The sequence below is a fragment of the Callionymus lyra genome, chromosome 10 (genome assembly GCF_982586985.1).
Source record: "Callionymus lyra chromosome 10, fCalLyr1.hap1.1, whole genome shotgun sequence".
In the NCBI taxonomy this organism is placed as follows: domain Eukaryota; kingdom Metazoa; phylum Chordata; class Actinopteri; order Syngnathiformes; family Callionymidae; genus Callionymus; species Callionymus lyra.
This window is the reverse complement of record NC_141827.1, coordinates 13,306,590-13,328,475: the sequence shown is the minus strand read 5'-3', so window position 1 is coordinate 13,328,475 and position 21,886 is coordinate 13,306,590. Positions and strand designations below refer to the sequence as shown.

At 39.7% G+C, this 21,886-nt stretch overlaps 3 protein-coding genes across 9 annotated transcripts in view; 2 read left to right on the top strand and 1 right to left on the bottom strand.

Annotated features, from left to right (window-relative positions):
• Positions 1-8,109, bottom strand: part of LOC148070424 (sodium channel protein type 8 subunit alpha-like) — a 43,349-nt gene extending 35,240 nt beyond the window's left edge. For all 7 annotated transcript variants that reach the window (XM_087800398.1, XM_087800400.1, XM_087800402.1 and 4 more), the window contains exons 1-2: positions 7,891-8,109; positions 3,793-4,128 (exon numbers count right to left, since the gene is read on the bottom strand). In XM_087800398.1, the coding sequence (XP_087656524.1) occupies positions 3,793-4,074 (282 nt within the window). In that variant the 5' untranslated portion in view covers positions 4,075-4,128; positions 7,891-8,109. The remainder of the gene's footprint in view (positions 1-3,792; positions 4,129-7,890) is intronic.
• A 5,812-nt stretch (positions 8,110-13,921) lies between these two features.
• Positions 13,922-16,786, top strand: LOC148070423 (thiol S-methyltransferase TMT1A-like). The gene is made up of 2 exons (XM_087800651.1): positions 13,922-14,465; positions 16,155-16,786. The coding sequence occupies exons 1-2, from the start codon at positions 13,971-13,973 to the stop codon at positions 16,386-16,388; spliced, it is 729 nt and encodes a 242-aa protein (XP_087656777.1). The 5' UTR covers positions 13,922-13,970; the 3' UTR covers positions 16,389-16,786.
• Positions 16,787-17,853: 1,067 nt separating this feature from the next.
• On the top strand, positions 17,854-20,734 carry LOC148070422 (thiol S-methyltransferase TMT1B-like). The gene is made up of 2 exons (XM_087801089.1): positions 17,854-18,351; positions 20,495-20,734. The coding sequence occupies exons 1-2, from the start codon at positions 17,854-17,856 to the stop codon at positions 20,732-20,734; spliced, it is 738 nt and encodes a 245-aa protein (XP_087657215.1).
• The last annotated feature ends 1,152 nt before the right edge of the window (positions 20,735-21,886 follow it).

The following is a 21,886-nucleotide window of genomic DNA, read 5'->3' as shown; positions in this document are numbered from 1 at the left end:
ACTTAACATCAGACCGAGGTCCTTGTTTTTCTTTGTCTGAGGGAGAGAGAGAGAGTGCTGCCTCACAGTGGCATCACTCTCTCTCTCTCTCCCTCCTCTCCTCTCCTCTCCTCTCTGAGCCCAGAACAGGAGGATGCTGTGTCATCAGAGACTGAGGACTCAGACAGACCACTGAAGCCAGGCCCTCGCTCTAATTTACTACAGCAACATCACACCGTAGGCAGAGAAACACAGTCATAGATGAAGAAGGGTTTGATTTGCTGGATATTCTGTGGACGCTGCCTTCAGGTTCACACCTTCGACAATACATTCGCTAAAATAATTGTCGAACCACAAGTCGCTAACTCACTCCAACATATGCCGAGTCATCTTAATTCGAAGCGTGGCCAACGTTCCATCTTGTGTGTGTTTTTTTTTTGACAACTGTAACGTTGCCTGATCTCATCAGACATTTGCAGTCTTCTACACATCACAGGGGAAAACAAGAACTGCAACACTGCACTTCTCCTGCCCACCGCTGCCCCCTCTCTTCCTCCCTTTGATGCACTAGCGCTGTGATCAGGTTTCCTGCAAAGGTAACGCACACACTCATTGACATACAGTGGCGGCAATAGAATGACTGTCGGTCGTGTAGAGGAGAGGAGAACCTGCAAAGGTGAGGACACAATCAGATGCGTGTGTGTGTGTGTGTGTGTGTGTGTGTGTGTGTGTGTGTGGGTGATAGAGGACGCGCACATTAAAGGACGATGATGGATATGAATGAAAGTAGGATGGAGACAGAAGATGAAGTTTAAGCCTGGGACTCATTGAACTAGCTGACACACCACTAATGGAAATGATTAAGTCTTGACTGAGGAGAACATGCACCTGCACACACATGCCGCCACAAGACTCTGCTGGACAGAGGTCAGACATCGTGGATCGCTATGACAACAGTTCAGGAATTTCCGGATTCAACACATTTTTCGAGGCACAAAATGTCTGCTTTGATGCAACTGTCCCGGATGGAATTTCAGAACCACCGGTGAGAATGTGTTGCATCAGAGATCAAAATTCAGGCGTCAGACGACATCATGTTTTGAGCTGATGAACCTGATGTTTGCCGTGAAAGCAGGAAGGTCAAAAGTCCATCTATGACCTTGTGATCGTTGCCATGACAGTAACTAGGGGTGTGGCTAATATGGGTGATGGCTGTTGTGCACTTTAAGTATTCACTAAATATTTCCACCGTCATTTTCGATCAAACACTGGCCAAAGAAATGCACCAGAAGTGCAACGAGGCCCCTCCGAAGGAAATTCAACCAAACCCTCCAATGCAAGAAATATAAAAAGAAAAATAAAGTAATAACTTCAAAACATCATAATGATGAAGGACATCTTGGAGGGAAGACTTCAACATTTGAAACATGTGAGTAAGTTAGGAGAGTTGGGTTTTCAAATGAATTGCCCTTTAAAGGGAGAAGAATGCTTCTCCCCAGATGAACACTAATAGACTCAGGGACTCCTTCATTCCTCGTGCTATTAGACTTTATAATTCTGAATTTGGGGGCAGGAGCAGAGTGAAAGTATGATGTATTCTATTCTATGTTAATCATGGTATCCTTTTATTTGTGTTATTTCCTTTGATCGATGTTCGCTTGTTTGTTTTGTGCTTGATTTTATGAAACTTTCTGTACCTTCTATTGTCTGCTGTGTACTGGAAACCCTATCAATCTATCTATCTATCTATCTATCTATCTATCTATCTATCTATCTATCTATCTATCTATCTATCTATCTATCTATCTATCTATCTATCTAGCTATCTAATAGTCCTACCCTGGCATGTACAGAAAAAACACTCAAAATATTAGCACTGCAAGAACAAACATCATTATATATTATATAAAAAATCAAAATCAAAATTGTATCAAGAGGTGAACACATCCATTGCTTTTTTATGTTTTAAAATACATGGAATTGAAAACCCATGAACTTCACATTTTAAAGAAGTATGTTATTGAGCTCAAAGTTAACTGCCATGCATCTGGGAAGCTGCAGTTCCTTTTGATTGATAGTAAACAACGATGAGAACCTTTTGAATTAGAGCTGTGTCAGAGTGGACTCAAACTTCAGAGAGAAGAGACACAAAGGTTGAAGATCAGGTTTCGTCGGATGTTATGGTGATTGTGGAGCAAATGTGAAAAGCCACATCTGCTAAAGGGCATTTTAGGGAGCGGATGCTTCAATAGAACAACACTCTGTTCACTAACACACTTGCATTAAAGTCAACATGAAGTGAAAAACATTTTCCTACCCTAAGCAATATCTAAACACTTGAGCCATCTCATGTCCAGTGACATCTCAAGACAGTGGCCATACTAGACACATCACAAACTCCTTAATGTTCTATTACTGTACATCATATATGAAAACTATAAGAAAATAAATGTAATCCTTTCTGTCCTTCCGATCAAATGCAATAGGCTTGTATACTTGATGATTAGTTCCGGACTCGGAGAGAGAGCTGCTGCTGGCGGAGCTCACCAGTCCTGCTGACGGGGCTTCTTTTCTCACGCAGGTCCCAGATTCACTCAGACATTTTTACTGCCACCGTAGAGAGTTTCGACATCCTGCACTTCTGCACAGATGGAAGCGTAGCGTTTTTCTGCATCAACTCTCCTCCCCGTTTCATCCCTTCACACTCCCTGCAGCTACACCGACCAGAAGGCCCGAATAACCTTGAAGACCACATGTGTACGACGACGAGGCTGCAGTGCCGCACATGAGATGAACATCCTGCGTGCGTGGAGCATACCATGACCACCGGGTTATTATGTAAACCTGAGTGACACCACTGCATCAAGTGCTGTGGCTATAATTTCCCCTCGGACGACGGGCCACGAGAAAAGCGCTAGCACTCACAATGTTTTGAAGACCATCTACCCCACCATGGCTGTCTTGGGTGTGTTAGCTAGCCAACGTTTCAGTGGCTGGAACTCTATTTAAACTGGTAGTTGCTGAAGTGCTACAACTTTATATACAAATTTGTAATAAATGCATCTCTTTTGATTAAATCTCATCATTAAATCACATTCATTTAGAAAAGTGCATTCAATCATCAGAGTTCATCCCGGCTAGAAAGGGAAGAACGCCCTACAGTTCAGTGCTGAGAACAGATAGACGTGGAGAAAACCTATACAAACGACAAACTCACGCACAGAAAGAATAACTTGAGCTTGAGCTTGAGTTTTAGACTGGGTGAATGTGCAAATGCAGTTCAGCTTCATGTCAGAGATTAAAGGCTGACAAGTTAGTGGCAGCATATGAGCCTGTTCTTACCTTTTTCAAATATTTAAGATCGTTTAGAGAACAAGGGATGCTCTGCCATCATTTCACTGCAAACATTATTCTTTTAACAAGAATCTTTTCACTTCATAGTTCCTACAAAACTTGGAACCAACGCTTTTTAATCATTCTTCTTCATCACTCCCCCTTCTTGCTGAAGATCTACCTACCAATGGCTCAAATCTTAGTATCGCTCACAACTTCCTCCTTCAGAGCGCGATCACTCATAAAACATTTGACCCACTTGCATCAACCAAACATCACGATTGTGTCTATCATGATGGTATTTATGCAATGAAAATAAAATTGTAGGACTTTTTATACAAGAATAAAAGACATTGATTGTTTTTCTGATGAAAAAAACATGTCACTTCAAAAGTGTACTGGTCATAAGAATGATCTACTTTATCAATGAATTCATAATTTCATGTTCATTTGTGTGCATGTTTTGCCGGTGTCACTAACTTTCTTGTTGAGATAATATGGGTCCAGGTCCTCCAACGGTGTGGCCGCCATTCCTTTAGGAATATCCCCATAGATGAAGGGGAGGCTCTTCCCCGCCTCCAAATCACGGTTGGGTTTGGGCTCATTGTCGTCAGACGTGTCGCGGTGACTACTGTCTGACCTGGGCTTGGTGGGTTTCTTGTTCTTTTCTTCATTAATACGTTTTTCGATGTTAGCGAGTGACTCCGCAGTGAATTTCTTGAAACTGTCAGGTCCTGGGGGTGCCATAAGGGGTGCGGCCATATTTTCATCCTGCAGCTATTTCCCTTTTATGTGTTTTCCATTCAAGACATCCAGCTGGAAGAGAAGGAATAGTTACAATGTTAATAAAAGATCAACAACAACATTTTACAATGAATAAATACACCAGATGAATGGGTTTTTTTTATGACACCAAAGGTGAAAGAAGATCAAATTGCTTGTCTCTGATAACATCTTGGTGCCAATGGAAGGTTACCCACGGTGACCTCGGCAATGAATTTCGTAAGTAGCATCATTGTTCAGTCACGTAGATTTTCTGCTATTTTATATCGTACCTGCAACAAATATTAAGCTGTGCTTAACAGATTAGGGGTCAAGAGAAATGTTGTTAAGTAAGTACAAAGCATTTTGTTTAGTTGTTTTCTTTACTTCTTTTTAATTGATAAAGTTTACAGATTAACACTCAGTCCATTTATTTTTTACATTAACTTTACATGGTCGTATAATTTGTAAATTATTACATGATGAGCCCCAGATAAGGCAGTTTAAACGATAATTTAAAAAAAGCAAATATAGAAAAATACAACAGGAATAAAATGAAAAACATTTGATATCTACCAGACCACAATATGAGTTTGCCTCACTTCTGCATTGAAAACAAATATAGTCCAGTCCAGGCATAAAAATTGTTAAACTGATTCCAAGAATGAACAATGTTGCATCAATAATGTTTTTTACCAACTGTCAATCTAAGCCAGATGAAACTTATTTTAAGCTATAAGGTCTATAAGGTCAAAAAATCCATCACATCCATAATTTAAATCTTTTTTGGGGGGTTAAATAATCAATATATATATACATGTTAAAGGCTGCATAGTACTGAAGTTGTTGCGGTGCATTACGGCCTTTGTTGTCCCAGCAAGCAAGGGTTGGCCAACAACAACATTTAAAATAAATTCCAATAATATGATTTTTTTAACCATGCAGTCTTATCTGCACTACAAGACAAAAATGTTATTGCTTTCTCTTATCCCCACTTTAGTATATACACTGTATAACACTAAAATATGTTTAAATCAAAAAATTGTTTCGCTATATTAGTATTATGTATTACATTTAAAAACAGCACTAGCCTAGCCTAATAATTACGGACCAATACAGATTTTTAATAAATTCAGAGTTGCATACTTTTATTTCTCTTGGTTTATGTCAATATTGTCGCCTACCGAGTGTACAGTGACATTGAGGTTCATATTTGATTCATAACCTGCATGTTTGGCCAAATAAAATAAAATAAACTATTGCCAATGTGGTTATTATTTACAATGTGTGCACACATGCTAAGCTAGCTTTAATGTTTGAATAACAATAAATAAATCAAATACTGTTTTAAAGAACATCAATGAACAGAACGTCAATAATCATTGATTTATCAAGAGCCAAAATATAAAAGAAATGATTGAAAAGTAAGGCTTGTTAATAAGTAACAGTACGAGGAGTTGTTGTTGATAATTGACGTTATTATCAAAAACAAAAAAATAATTTTTTGGGAGTTAATCAATGCCTGGTTAAGTAACCTGAACTCGTCACAACCTTTAAGTCTCCTTTTACAAATTGATCTACCTCCAAGGTGATTCCAAATAGGATACAATTGCATGACCAGCGATCAGAAGACTGCACACACAGACAGGAAGAGACGACTACAGGGGTCTTATATTGATCCAGCGATGGAGGTCTACACGGGAAAAAACAGCGTCGTGTAACAGAATGAGATCAAAAGTATCTTCCTAAATGAATCAAACAATCATCGCAGGGAATTTCTAGCCATCGCCGAGAAGTCCGGCGTCCGGCTCGTGAGCAGCTTGGATGCTAACGCGGCCTCGACTCGCCAGGAAGAAATCTAGGCACCGCAGACACCGTAGTTCTGCTGTGCTTCACTTGTTTGCCTCATCGATCGGAGCGCCCCAACCCTTTGTGGTTTAAGCTTTCTAATACACATCTGTTCGTATAATATCAACAGCTGAAATGCCATATCACCTGCCACATGCAGGCCTTCGCCTGTATTGATGCAGTCCTCACAAAGTCAGGGAAATTCAACTGAATTCCCTCTAGTATTTTCTACTGTGTATAATTGATATTAGTTGTTAATTAATGACCTAGAGACAACATGAGGGTTAACAATATGTATAACAAATTGATTTCATAGATAAACATCTCATCCATTTTAGTGTTTGATTACCATGTTTAGGCTTTAATCATTCATTAATTTATTGTATTTTTTTTGTGCTTTGTTATAGTATACAATGTACCCTCAAAATGAAGTAGCCAAATTTAATTGTTAATTTTTCATTTTTGTTTTTTTTCCCCATCATGCATTTTCTTCAACTCTCTTTTGGCTTGATGGCCCCTCACAACGTTCAAAGTATAAAATTTGGCACATTTAGAAATTGAATCATCCCTTGAATAGAGAAATGGTGAATGTACATTTTGCTACAAAGTGGCGAGTTTGCTTCCATTTATTACACATGTATACCTCATGTAAAATAAAAAAAAAATAAATAAAGCATCATAAAATTAGAATTCAGATAAATCGTTGCTAAAACATTAAAAATCTGAACAATCAGTTCCAGACATATACACATACACACCCCAGCAATATTGGACAAAGCTAAGTGTTAACCTTTGGCACTTCATTCTGCTAAAGTAGTTCCCAGAATTTTTTTTTTTTTTTTTTTTTTTTTTATGCATTAACACGTCACCATGATGCTCTTGGACACACATTGCTGATGTATTTTTTTCTAAAATAAACCTCTGATGAGTCTCAGTGAATTGATGGAGATCCTGTAACACATGTCAAAACCTGCGTGAGGATTAGTCATCCTCACAACCTTTTGTCTTCACACAAGGAATCCTACCAGACCACCCTCCTGAATGGCCGTGTGCTCCCGTCCCATCCGAGGGAACGTTCAATCGAGCCTCAGTGAAGTCAAACGCAATATTGCCCCACAAGTCTAAAATACTGCAGTGTGGGTTTATTGCTGCTACACCGGGCTCTCGGTAATAGTGGGTCAACACACACAAGTCCTGGCAACTCAAACAGCGCATCCATCACAAGACAGGAGGATTTACATTTTGAATAATTTATGACCAAAAAAAAAAAAAAGTGAAACCAATAGTGAGTGCATGCCACCACACCCGCTTACAGTAAAGCAGAAGGTCGATACACTCACGCACATCTTTACATGTTAAAACCTTTTGCTGATGGCTTGGAAAGAAAAAAAAAACCCGCATAATTCTCAGAACTACAGACGCACACGCTATAGTCTCCGAAGACATTGCATAAGGTTTTGATCAGAAGGGGGGGGGGGGGGGGCACTGGGGGGGCTGTGAAGGTGGATGCCGGGGGCCAAACTATCCAAAAAAATAATAAATAATAATAAACAATCCGAAAGGAAAACCATTCGTAAGAGACGAATCGTCAGTGGTTCGTTACTGCTTACAGTTATGACGGAACGTCCTGGAAGTTTGACGAGCTCTTCACTTCTGCGTACTTGGATATATCTTTCCAATCCAAGCAGGCCAACACCCCAAAATAAAGAGCCCGGAGAAGATGTCGAGAAGCCGCATTACCCGCTTCCTTTCCCTGTCCAGAAAAATGAGCAGCAGTGCTTGACTGGAGACCCCCGCATACATGTGTGGCCATGCACTGGCAGAGAGCCCTCAGCATCCGCCAGGAGAAGATGCTGAGGAGAGAAACCGCTCTGCGGCACTCGGCGAATGCAGTCGACAAAGTAGCCCTGGCGTCTCCAACCGCCGAGAAAAATCCCTCACCAAGCACAGAACAGAGAGTCCACTTACTTTTTCGGCGTATTAACAGAAATCCGGACCGTTGTCAGTGACGCGCAGGTGTAGAAAAGAGTGAGGAGTAACTGCGGCTGTCGCCATGTTGTTGCTGCTCTCCTGCTGCCCAGCGCGGCTGCCCTGCATAATTGATGACTCTCAGCAAATTGTTAGGGAGTGTCGCCAAATCACCTCGCTGTCGGAAGCGGACAGAGACCGCAGCACAGTGAGCATACAAAAAAAACACAAAAAAAACATACATGTGTTACATCACGGCTGGTGGGCTATGTTTGAGAAAATAAAAAAAAATCAAACGTTGGAATTGTTTTTTTTGCTCAAAAGGTCTTACCTTTAAAATAGTTATTTAACAAAAGTGTAATGAACTTTGTATTTCATGAAGCAGGGATATAAAAGGGAAAAGAGGGATGAGGAAAAGGATGGTAAATGTTTGTTGTTTTTTTTGTAGTAGACGTAATTGTGTTTTAAGATTCCGGAAATGAGTTTGAAATACATTTAAAAACAAATCCAATGATACAATATGGCCATTATTTTCCTCAAACAAAGGTTATAAATCAACTAGTAACTTGCATATTATGGGAAGACATTGTAAGTAAGTAAGTAAGTAATTTTTATTTATATAGTGCTTTTCCAGACCAGGGTCACAAAGCGCTTAAACAATCAAAGCAATACTCAATAAAGTATATACTTTAAAGGGCAAGATAAAACTGATAACACAACAGGAGTTCCAGAAAATCAAGGAAAAGCCTGAACAAATAAAATCAGTTTAATGTCAGAGTTGTGGATAGATTTTGACAGCTTCAAAAACAATACAAAACATTAAATAACAATACTTATTTACCTACTTGGAAATTCCAACAATACCTCAATATATATATATACGTTAATATATGTGTCTATATACCCATATAGACACACATGAAAGCGTGAGCATTTGTTTACAGAACAAGACTCAAAGTATTGGACCTACTGCTGTAAAGCAGTTTGGTGGTAACGTGACACTTACAGACTCTGGGCGTGTCATCGAGACAGTGAAGTACATTGTAATAATAATAATAATTGATTTCTATTGAGTCATGGCAGTTCAACATTTAACTGTTATTCCAAAAATAAAAAAGGTATATTATATATGTTATTTCTTGATTCCCACTTATTGAATATAATAACATTAAGTGTATTTACTATAAATGATAATGTGTTGTGAACAATTTTTTGCCCTCTACTTCTGACCAATCACTACACAGGAACACGTCTTCGTCGTCACACCTTAAATAATAATAATGACAATTTGAAATTAAAGATGTCGTCGAGGTTTTTAAAATGTGGAGAGAACGCTGCATCTAATACTTTAGATTGTTCCCCCACAGTGTACAACGAGCAGAAATATATCAGTATATCAGTATATCAGTAAATCAGTATGTAGTCTTTTTGAGCACTGACTAATAAGGACTAATAAATATAGTATGTCCACTCAGTACCACTGGTGACCCATGAGACATAGGTCTCTACATTACAACAATGCTTACCCAATCAGGTAAATATTTGAATGGGGTGTATAAACTTTACATAAACAGCCGATGATAATCTGTTTGTACAATCGAACGATGATGGGGGGAAAAGCTACTAAAGCCTTTGGTTTGTCTGTCTTTCAGACAAGATTAGAGATTATAGCCCAACAGTGTCTCTATCTGGTGGGCAACTGAAGAACTGCACTTATATGTAAATTTGATTCGAAAATGTTTCCAGCTCAGTGTTAAGGTCATGACAGACCCAAACATGTTTGATTAAAACTTCCATACATTTGCTCTATGGATGTTGTTAGGATCCACGCCCACAATTAAGCACAGCACTCAAAATATCAGGTTCATGTCAAAATATTTACCAACTTCTCCTACATGAACAGGAAAGATGACTTTTCATTTACATTTAACTGTGAAAACAAAGCACGCAAGATTTGATAGAACTATTTATCAAAAGTGAATCCCTTATTACAGTGAAGTCACAGCACGCCAAAAGAAACTTCTGTCTCAGGATCTGGACTGGTACTGTCAGGACTACCAAATGGCTGACCAAGCTAAAAGAGCTCACTAGCCCTCCAGTGCTACGATACTTTGACCTCAATCTTCCTGTTGTGCTGTCACCTTAAGCTTCACAATTTAGGCTTGACGTGCCATTAAATGTGGGATTTTCTTCAAGGTCCGTCACTGACAGTCTTGATACGCCCAAATTTAGAAGAAGCCACCAGTCCTTGTCTACACCGGCCAGAAGCCTCATGACTACACATTTGGCTGACCATTGACTGGAGAGACATCAGCCTCTTGTCTCCATCTTGAGGAAGCTGCTTCACATTACATCTCCCGGACTACAGCGGATGGTGAAGAAGTGGCAGCGCTATAACCTTAACGTTACATGTCCCAGGAAAGACAAGGAACTGTCCTTGCAGACACTATCCCATAAGCCCCTGCCATCCACTGACACCACCGATGGGGTTGAAGACTATAAAGGTGATGGAAGTTGATGTTCTCATCAAGTGGGTTGAAGAAGTGAGATGTGAGACTCGCATTGAAAAAGCTGCCACATGATCTACTAGCATTTTATGCCATGAGAGACAAGCTCAAAACACAGTGGTTTAATTTTCCATGTGTTGCGATTCATCGTTCCCCATTCCCCTGCAGGGCTCCTATGTGTAGCAGCTGCATCAGGGTCACCCTGGTCTTGAGGCAAGGACAAGAGAGACACGTTCTGTATCAAGATATCGAAAGGGGAGTTTCCAGATGTGCCTCCTGCAACTGGGTTTGAAGACACCAGTCCAAGGTGCCCCTCTAAATGCTCATCATACGAGACCTGACATGGACTTTGACAGCTACTGCCATCTTTGAGTAGGGAGGGAAGGAACATCTCATCCTTGTTGACTCCTATGCATTGGTACAGGCTTATTTGAAATAGATCCACATTGAAATACAACCAGTACCACACTGGGATCCAAGTTCAAACATCACTTTGCCACCAATAGTATAGAACAATCCATCTAATCTGGTTATTGCTCCTTATGATAAGGTTCCAGGGTTGAGTCAGTACTTGGGTGACTTAGGTCAGTCTGTCAAACTGAGCCTGAGAAACCTGGGTGTTGTATTTGACGAAGACATGTCTCTAGTTCAACACTGCAGAAAACTGACCAGAAACCGTGTCTTCAACTGAGAAAAATCTCTAAATTTAGAAAAATGTGTCACAACACAATCTGGATCTTATAATCCATGCGTTTGTGTCTTTCTCGTTTAGACTATTGTAACAGTTTATTTTCGTGTCAAACATTTCCGTGTCCTGAGTTTGCCTTATGTGTCTTGGCCTTTTAAAGTAAATATTTTAACTGTGCTTTGTGTGACCCTGGTCTGGAAAAGCTCTTTACAAATAACCTTTACTTTACTTACTTACATAACCTTACATAATACTCAGAGTTAATGACAGACAATGCTACCTCCAGTGTTGTGTTCATAGCTAATATTTTGTCCAATGAACGTTATTGTGAATAAGTTAATTCTGGTGCCTGTGAACGTCACACCCACTCCATTTATCTTCGTCCCATATGGTGGCTGGATTTCTACAGAGCGTTTCAGGCAGTAACCTACTAAAACGCTCAGTAAACAGGTCTTAATGTATAGCGGGAAAAACACCCAATCTGACGACACTAGCCATGGTGAGGCTACAGAAGCATGTAGTTGACAGACTCATCAAAGCATCAAAGATTCCTCGGGGATGGGGAAAAAAAAGTATATTCATTTGCAGACTTGCCTGCCTACTCTAAAAAAGAATATCTACGTTAGGACCGCAAACGCATCACTGCTATTGTGGACTAAATATTCAGAAATGCAGACCCGATGTAAACACTAGTTCTTTAGCATTTAAAATTAATCATTAACAGCTGTTTAAGTTTTATATACCCACTTTAATGTACATTTATTTAATTCCCTTTGGATGATGACAGTCATCCTCTGAACACTGTCATCAGTGAGCAGAGAAGCAGATGGAGCACGAATGCTCCTCCCATGATGCAACACTAATAGACTCAGGGACTCATTCATTCCTCCTGCTATTAGATTGTTTAATTCTTTTAAAGAGTTTTGCGGCTGGAGTGGAGCGAAAAGATGATACTATTCCATGTTAATCTGTATCATTTTTATTTGATCTATGTTCTTTGTCTTTAGATTTAGATTGTGTCATCTTGCACTCTTTTTATTGCACTTCATTCTTGTTTTATAAATCTATCGTCTGTGTTGCTGTGTGCTGGAAAAACTATTTCCTGAAGGAGACCTCCAGAGGAATCAAAAAAGGTTATCTATCTTTATTCTATATTGTATTCCACACCACACAAACACACAAAATGGCTGTGTTGTTTTCACAAAACTGGCAATGAAGGTTAAATTGTTCATAATATGACAATAAAATACGACACATATTTTAAATTTAAAACAGGTATAATAATTTCTGACTATATATATGGGCTTATATACTTTGAATATAACTAAGAACATTCTTGGGACTGGCAACTTGTGAAAATTTTGAATTGTGAACTATCAACTGAACTAGTTTGTTTTAAAATGGGTGAACTGAACTTTGAACTAGTTTACATGGAAAGTGAAAAATGTCCAACACTTGCTACCTCAATCATAAGGAGGGAATTTCATGAGTTTGGTCTTCACTAGCAGTCCTCACCTGGTGGGAAAGTACCTTCAAAAGTAAAGAGACCTATTTATTTGAAGATATTGAGAAAAATCTCAGATGAGATGTCACACCACAATCTGGATCTTATAATCCATGCTTTTGTGTCTTTCTCGTTTAGAATATTGTAACAGTTTATTTTCGTGTCTAAACATTTCTGTGTTTTTCTTATGTGTCTTGGCCTTTTAAAGTAAATATTTGAACTGTGCTTTCTGACTTTTTATATGGGCTTTTGACAATACTTTTGAATATACTGTAACTAAGAACATGAACAGTATTCACTTATCATTTTTTGATGTATTTAAATAAACACTGTTGTTGTGTTATCAGTTTTATCTTGCCCTTTAAAGTATATACTTTATTGAAACAAGTTGGGACTGGCAACTTGTGAAAATTTTGAATCGTGAACTATGAACTGAACTAGTTTGTTTTAAAATTGGTGAACTGAACTCTGAACTAGTTAACATAGAAAGTAAAAAATGTCCAACACTTGCTACCTCAATCATAAGGAGGGAATTTCATGAGTTTGGTCAGGCATGGGACTTCACTAGCAGTCCTCACCTGGTGGGAAAATAGTTAATAAGTAAGTAAGTAATTTTTATTTGTATAGCGCTTTTCCAGACCAGGGTCACAAAGCGCTTAAACAATCAAAACAATATGCAATAAAGTATATACTTTACACAACAGAAGTTCCAGAAAATCTCTTAAGATGTTTCTTGAAGGAGTCAGTAGATCATCAAGCGCAAAGAGAGAGGAAGATCGTTCCAAAGCTTAGGAGCAACAGCCTGGAAGGATTTTTCTCCTCTGGTCCTGAACCGTGTGCGAGGAACCATCAGTAGATTCTGATCCACAGACCTCAGAGCCCGAGCTGGGGTGTAAGACTGGATCAGTAGTGTACCTTCAGAAGTAAAGACACCTATTTATTTAAAGATATTGAAGACAGAAATAAATGATGGAATTTATTAAACAAACGTCCTGCTAATTTGAATTTTCTAAGCGATTCACTTATCATTTTTTGATGTATTTAAATAAACACTGTTGTTGTGTTATCAGTTTTATCTTGCCCTTTAAAGTATATACTTTATTGAATATTGTTTTGATTGTTTAAGCGCTTTGTGACCCTGGTCTGGAAAAGTGCTATATAAATAAAAATTACTTACTTATTCACTTACATTGCCAACTATGTAAGTGAATAAACTTCAGTTCAGAACTGGAAGTTTAAATAGTTTAAGATAAATTCGCGTTGATTCAAAACTTGATGTAGAAGTTCTTCCTGGCTCGAAAGTTCGCGCATGCTCAGACGTTCCAGGTTGACTGGTGTCAACAGTGTCGCAGATTCAACCGTTGAACCGTCGAGACTCAACATGGATTCGATCCGGAACGTTTTCTACGCCGCGACCACTGTCTTGCTGCTGCCCCTGCGGGTGGTCGGGACCATGACCAATAATATGTACAGGCGCTACGTTATGCCGCTTTTCTTGTACCGGATGTCGAAGTTGTACAACAAGAAAATGTGCGACTTGAAGATGGACCTGTTCCGGAACCTGTCCGAGTTCAGGCGGTCTGACGGGCAGCTCACGGTCCTGGAGGTGGGCTGCGGCACCGGAGCCAACTTCCAGTTCTACCCGCCCGGGTGCAAGGTAGTCTGCAGCGACCCGAACCCGGACATGGAGAAGTATCTGCGCAAGAGCCTGGAGGACGACCAGAACCTGGTGTTCGACAGGTTCGTGGTGGCGTCCGGCGAGGACCTGGCTTCCGTGGAGAGCGACTCCGTGGACGCGGTGGTCGGGACTCTGGTCCTGTGCAGCGTCCGGGACGTGGAGAGGACCCTGCAGGAGGCTCGGCGAGTCCTCAGACCCGTAAGGACCTGGAGATGTTTACAACTTACCTCGACCTACCAATGCTTTTATTTTTACGCATGACTTCCGGTATGGATCGATAATAGTATTTATAAGAATCGATTAAAAAGTACATTTCCTTCCCATATGTTTAACCCTTTTAATAACACAGCAAAATATACAAGTCGACATTACTCGTGGGCACTTCATTGTTTTATATTTTACAGGTGTACGACATTCTTGACTCGTCAGGTGTAGACACGTTACAGGACGTCATTGTCATTCATGTCATTCTACGTCAGGACCGCAAACGCATCACTGCTATTGTGTTCTAAATATTCAGAAATGCAGACCCCGATGTAAACACTAGTTCTTTAGCATTTAAAATTAATCATTAACAGCTGTTTAATTTTTATATACCCACTTTAATTTACAAGTCACTTATATTTTATTTAATTCACATTTATTCCATTCCCTTTGGATGATGACAGTCATCCTCTGAACACTGTCATCAGTGAGCAGATGGAGCACGAATGCTCCTCCCATGATGCAACACTAATAGACTCAGGGACTCATTCATTCCTCTCTATTAGATTGTTTAATGAAAGATAACATAAATGAGAATTGATCCCATTTTTCTTTCTTACATTTAAACAAACGCAGGTAGAACCTCTAACATAGGCATTATTTAACCTTTAAACACAAAACATTTTAAACTTTTAGCAACTTTAATTTGGTCGCTGGATTTGCATGGAAGCATCTCATCCACAGGACAATAAATTTGATTAATCCTGCCTGCATTTAGTTTGGATCTTAAGAAGTGGTATTTGAAATCTGCATGTTTACGTCGTTGTCTGTGCACAGGATTTTTCACTAAAGTTATAGTAAGTAAGTACTGTAAGTAAGTAAGTAATTGTTATTTGTATAGCGCTTTTCCAGACCAGGGTCACAAAGCGCTTAAACAATCAAAACAATACTCAATAAAGTATATAGTTTAAAGGGCAAGTTAAACTGATAACACAACAGGAGTTCCAGAAAATGAAGGAAAAGCCTGAACAAATGCACCCTGATAGTCGTCGTGGAGTTTACATGAATATTTGCGACCATCAAAACATTCTAAGAGCCGTTGTAGATACAAACACTCTTGTACGGTCGCAGCAAAAGCCATGTGCTCTCAGCATAACAGGTGGACATGTCTGTCTTTTTTTGGTTCTCCATGACACTAATGGTCTATCTTTGTTCAGGCTGATACAGTAACCTGTTGTGGTCGCTCACATCAGAGGCCCAGTTGGCATCACTATGAGCATAAACCGTGTGTTCAAGTACTTTGTGAAACAGAGGACTTTGCTTTCTGTTACTTTCAAGTATCGCAAAGTATACTTAACAGTAGTCCATTGCTCTAGAAACTTAAATCTGGTCTAGTGCAGGCTGCCAAGGGCCTCTCTGTACTTTGATACGTCTGGCATTAGTTTCGGGGTCATCACTGTAGCCCAGTTTCTGTTCACGAGGCGTAGCTCTAGCTTAACAGTTCTTGTTAAAATAACAGTATTTAATTTATTTTGAACAGTTTTTCCACAACCCTTGGAATTGCATAATAAATAAAGTTAATTAAATATTTATATTTAATGTAATTTAACAGTTCATAAGTATACACAAAGTAAAACGTATATTAGAGGGATATTATTATATTAATACTTTTCTTTTTTTCAGGGTGGAGGTTTTCTCTTCATTGAGCACGTGGTTGCAGATCCGTCCTCCTGGACTCACACCATCCAACACCTCATCCAGCCGGCCTGGTACTATATGGCCGACGGATGCCGCACCAATCAGGCCACATGGAAATACCTGGAGGCCGCAGGATTCTCCGACCTGAGGTTACAACACATCAAGGCGCCGTTGATGTTCCTGATTAGGCAACACATCATGGGATGTGCTGTGAAATGATTGATTCTTCCGCAGCGATCAATGCCCAGCCGGGAACGATTGAGCCTGACCTGTTTTTGTTATCAAACTAGGTACTTTGATATTGATTAGGTTTTTATGAAGAACACCAAGGTTAACAAAAAATAATCTGCTTGCATTTGTAGAACTTAATTATTAATAGAATCTTGATATGAAATACAATTTACGCTGACAACACTGTATGTATTCAGTTCACAGTGAACTTTGTCTTTTAATAATCTGAATGTATCAAAACCATGTCTGGATGAAGCGGACTGTAAATAAATGAAGATGAAAGGAGGTCATATAATGGAATTCATTGTATCACCTCACTTGCTTTTGCACAGCAGCACAAACCTGCGAAATGAAGATAATAAAGATTTATATTATATTAAGATATATATATTTGCATGATTCCATTGTTTTGTTCATTTGATAATATTCCACACATTGTGAAAGAATGTAGAAGTAAATTTTACTGAGCAATGTCCACACAAGAGTTTTGTATACTCGCTTTTAAATTTGAGTAGAACTACGTTCCTCCTACGTTCAGATATAATATAGATTATAACCATGTTCAATATGAATACCGTCTTATTTAGCCTGCAGTTGATTCAGAACTCTGCAGCGAGAATTCTGACCCGCTCAAGTAGAAGAACTCACATTTCTCCGATCCTTAAAACTCTTCACTGGCTTCCAGTTTCTTTCAGGATCAACTTTAAAATTCTGGTTCTTACTTTCAGATCTATTCATGGTCAGACTCCTCCTTACATCAGTGATCTGATCCAGCCTTACACCCCAGCTCGGGCTCTGAGGTCTGTGGATCAGAATCTACTGATCGTTCCTGAACACGCTTCCGGAACAGAGGAGAGAAATCCTTCCAGGCTGTTGCTCCTAAGCTTTGGAACTATCTTCCTCTCTCTCTGTGTTTGATGATCTACTGACTCCTTCAAGAAACATCTTAAGACATTTTTATTTGTTCAGGCTTTTCCTTGATTTTCTGGAACTCCAGTTTTATATTGACCTTTAAAGTATATACTTTATTGCATATTGTTTTGATTGTTTAAGCGCTTTGTGACCCTGGTCTGGAAAAGCGCTATATAAATAAAAATGACTTACTTACTTACTTACTTACATGTTAAATATGAATACCGTCTTATTTAGATGTACTATTTAAACCGTACAGAACTAAACATTATAGGACAAAAACGTTGGCACAAATCAGCCACTTACTTCAAATGTGACTTCCAATAATCTATTGTTTTAGTATTATCATCTTTATATATTGTATTCTGTAATTCCTGGTCTGGAAAAGCGCTATACAAATAAACAATACTTACTTACTTACTTACTTATATACTTTGTAATTTTTGCCGTCCGTGAATCAATATGACGGGAAATGCCGCCCTCTAGTGGCGCTACAACAGACCGACATCATAACGGTAATCTCAGATTAGTTCGGTCCAACATGAAGTCTTGTTTGGTGACGGTCTGCAGATTATTGTGTGTAACAGCGACGTTCCCGCTCCTCCTGCTGAAACTGTCGGGTCTCTATCGATTCTACAAACGTATATTTGCCTTCCTCGCCTACAATGTCACGTTTTCTTACAACGACAAGACGCACCGGATCAAGAGGGATCTGTTCCGACACCTGGGCAGGTTCGCCGGCCAGGACGGGACCCTGGTTCTGCTGGAGATCGGATGCGGGAGCGGAGCCAACTTCCCGTTCTATCCGAACGGCTGCACGGTGGTGTGTACCGACCCGAACCCGCACTTCGAGCAGTACCTGAGGAGAAGCATGGAGGCGAACCCGCACCTGACCTATGACCCGTTCGTGGTGGTCCCTGCGGAGGACCTGCGGGGCGTGTTGGACTCATCCGTGGACGTGGTGGTCTGCACTCTGGTTCTGTGTTCGGTCGGGAACGTCCGGGAGGTTCTGAAGGAAGTTCGGCGCGTCCTCAGAAATGTGAGTGTCTTCAGGTGCAGTATCTGCTGCAGGGACATAACTGTCGCTTTAAAGTTCAATATATCATTAGATTAATAAAAAAAATAGAAATGAAATGGTTTATTCAATGGATTATAAAAACACTTTCTTCATTAAATCAATTTTCACAGCATCTACGAAGAATGTCTTTATCATCTTCATCCTCTGTGGATTTAGTTTGGCATTTTTTAGAAGAATATTAATTACAAGTCCTTCCTTACTGGACTTTATTGACTCTATGTGTCTTCTTACACACACACGCACACACACACACACGCATGCACAAACACGCGCACACACACACCTAAACACTCACACATACACACACATAAACACTCACACATACACACACCTAAACACTCACACTTACTCACACCTAAACACTATCACAGACGCACACCTAAAAACACACACATACTGAACACGCATACTCACACACACATACACACAAACACTAACATACATACACACACACACAAACGCCTCAAAACTCACACATACACACACCTAAACACACACACATACACACCTGAACACTCACACACACACACACACACACACACACACACACACACACACGTCTGTCATAAACAATTCTGTAAGTTCAAAAAAATGTTACAAGTTTTACTTCTGTTCCATAGTTCTAACATGACCTTGTTAAATGTCTCTCCTGCCTTCTGTACACAAGTATCTGTGTCTCCAGAATGTCACATTTCTCTTAGTTAAACAGTGAGATTCAAAGTTTATCCAACTTCATTACATTAAGTTATTATAAACTTCTCACCCACAGAAACACTGACGTGTCAAGTTCAATTGCAGAGTGAGTAAGTAAGTAAGTAATTTGTATTTATATAGCGCTTTTCCAGACAAGGGTCACAAAGCGCTTAAACAATCAAAACAATACTCAGTAAAATATGTACTTTAAGGATCAAGATAACACTGATAACACAACAGGAGTTCCAAAAAATCAGGGAAAAACCTGAACATATAAAAACGTCTTAAGATGTTTCTTAAAGGAGTCAGTAGATCATCAAACACAGAGGGAGAGGAAGATCGTTCCAAAGCTTAGGAGCAACAGTCTGGAAGGATTTCTCTCCTCTGGTCCAGAAGTGTGTTCAGGAACCATCAGTAGATTCTGATCCACAGACCTCAGAGCCCAAGCTGGGGTGTAAGGCTGGATCAGATCACTGATGTAAGGAGGAGCCTGACCATGAATAGATCTGAAAGTAAGAACCAGAATTTTAAAGTTGATCCTGAAAGAAACTGGAAGCCAGTGAAGAGTTTTAAGGATCGGAGAAATGTGAGTTCTTCTACTAGAGCGGGTCAGAATTCTCGCTGCAGAGTTCTGAATCAACTGCAGGCGAGACAGATCCTTCTTGTTAAGACATGAAAATAAACTGTTACAATAGTCCAGACGAGAAGACACGAACGCATGGATTACAAGCTCCAGATCATGTTGTGACAATAATTAGTATAGAATTATAAAAATAAACAATAATTAATTTCTTGTGAACAAGGAACAGATGGGTACAATAGCATTGTTTAAACCTTTAATTTCCGTCGCTCGTACTCTTATTCGCACTCTCACAAATTAATAACTTGTAACAAGTTAGCAGATGTGTTAGCAGTTTGTCTTGCTTTGTTAGCTTGTCCTAGTTGTTAATGTCCACGTTCTTCAAAACCTTCCTCTGACACCAAGTCTTGTTTTCTGCTCTGGGTTCTTAAACACTTACTTGAAGGACGATACTATATATTCCATTGATTTTTGTCAGCTTGTAAACACAAACAGCCAAACTCTTCTCAGGTTTGTCCGGTCCCAGGTACTGTCTGGAAGAACAAACATTATAAAACAAACATACGATAAGATTATCATTGCAGTAGAGCCGTGACCTCACATACCAGCACCACATAAAGAACTAAACTACCCTCATGAAGACTGGACTTCATTATGTACTTGCTAAAGTATGTTATTATCATATGTTTCGGGTGGAAACCTTCGGAGTAAGATCACTAACATCTCTGTGCTTCAGGAAGGTTCCAGAAGGATCCTGTAAACTGATCTTCTTCCCATCTCCTCGCAAGTCCATAATTGTGACTTTAAACTAAATCTGTCGTCCCCCTGCAGGGCGGGGCCCTCTACTTCCTGGAGCATGTGGTGTCAGAATCCTCCTCTTCCTGGACCTACTTCCTCCAGCAGGTCCTGGAACCTCTCTGGTTCTACGTGGGGGACGGATGTTCCGTCACCAGAGAGACCTGGAAAGATCTGGAGTCCGCCGGGTTCTCTCAACTTCATCTCAAGCACGTCGAGGCCCCAGACGTGACTCGGGTCATACGGCCGCATATTATGGGATATTGCATAAAATGACGTCACTGGAAGTTGATGCTTCACAAAGATGCTTCAAGTGGTTGAGAATGGAGCGTCGCAAAGACTGTTACAATTAAAAAAACGTTTTTATTACAATTTTAGAAACGTGACTTATATTTTACAAATAATGAAATGTCTATTATTACCACTGCAACAGAGATACACAATTATCCTGAACGCACACCCACAAGTTGTGCGTCAGAAATCTGGGACTCATGGACCGGATGCATACGTCGATAATTAAAAAGCGCTGATCAATAAAAATAAAAAAAGATCTGTCAATCAATGAGAAGTTGGTGGTTAAATGTGGATATTATGTCATCAGTTTTTTATTTAATATGTGCAATGTTCGGTCACAAGGTGGCGCACTAGCTTTCCTTTTTAATCCATGGGTGAAATGAGTGAAAAAGAGTGTATGCCAATTCAGGTAGTGACGTTCTTTTTGCCGAACTTGGCTAAAAGTGATTCTTTCTCTGAAAGCACCGTCAGCTGCAAGAGTTCACAACAAAACCTCAACAACCTGCTCAAGTATTTGCAGAATAGGAGTCACTGACGAGTTTAATAATAATAATCCATTTTATAATTATTATTAAATTTAATAATAACATTTATAATCATCTGTTTTTAATCAGTTTCTTCAAGCACTGGTTTAAAATGAATTGTTTGGCAGCAGATAAAACCCCAGATAACATAATGCAGGTTCTACGAATGGATTTGCAACGCCCTCACAATGAGCTTCGCTATTGGTTAACCCTAGCAGGGGTGTCAAACTGGTCCAGAAAAGGGCCAAGACGGTGCAGGTTTTTGTTCCAACCAGTCAAGTACACATGAGTTAAAGAATCAGACCTGACTGACAATCAATTGATTGCTGTATCCAGATGCCTGATTGGTTCAACTATCTGTGCCTGAATGGTTGGATCCAAAACCTGCACTGTCTCAGCCTTTTTCTGGACCAGTTTGACACCTGTGTGCCGGCGCCTAAAGGAACTGCAGAGTATCCCAGAAAGTTGAATAAACTCTAGAGAGGTAGGAGTGTTACCGGACGCACTTCCTCCTTCTGAGACTCGGCGCTGGGTGACCTAGTTTTAGAGCTCTACATCCTTGGTAAAACCTGGACTATGTTAGATTAGGAGTTCTACTACATGGTGCAAC

Coding starts and splice junctions, on each gene's coding strand:
- LOC148070423 (XM_087800651.1), top strand. CDS start 13,971: ATGGATTCGATCCGGAACGTTTTCTACGCCGCGACCACTGTCTTGCTG. Junction 14,466..16,154: donor CTCGGCGAGTCCTCAGACCC/GTAAGGACCTGG, acceptor TCTTTTTTTCAG/GGTGGAGGTTTTCTCTTCAT.
- LOC148070422 (XM_087801089.1), top strand. CDS start 17,854: ATGAAGTCTTGTTTGGTGACGGTCTGCAGATTATTGTGTGTAACAGCG. Junction 18,352..20,494: donor TTCGGCGCGTCCTCAGAAAT/GTGAGTGTCTTC, acceptor GTCCCCCTGCAG/GGCGGGGCCCTCTACTTCCT.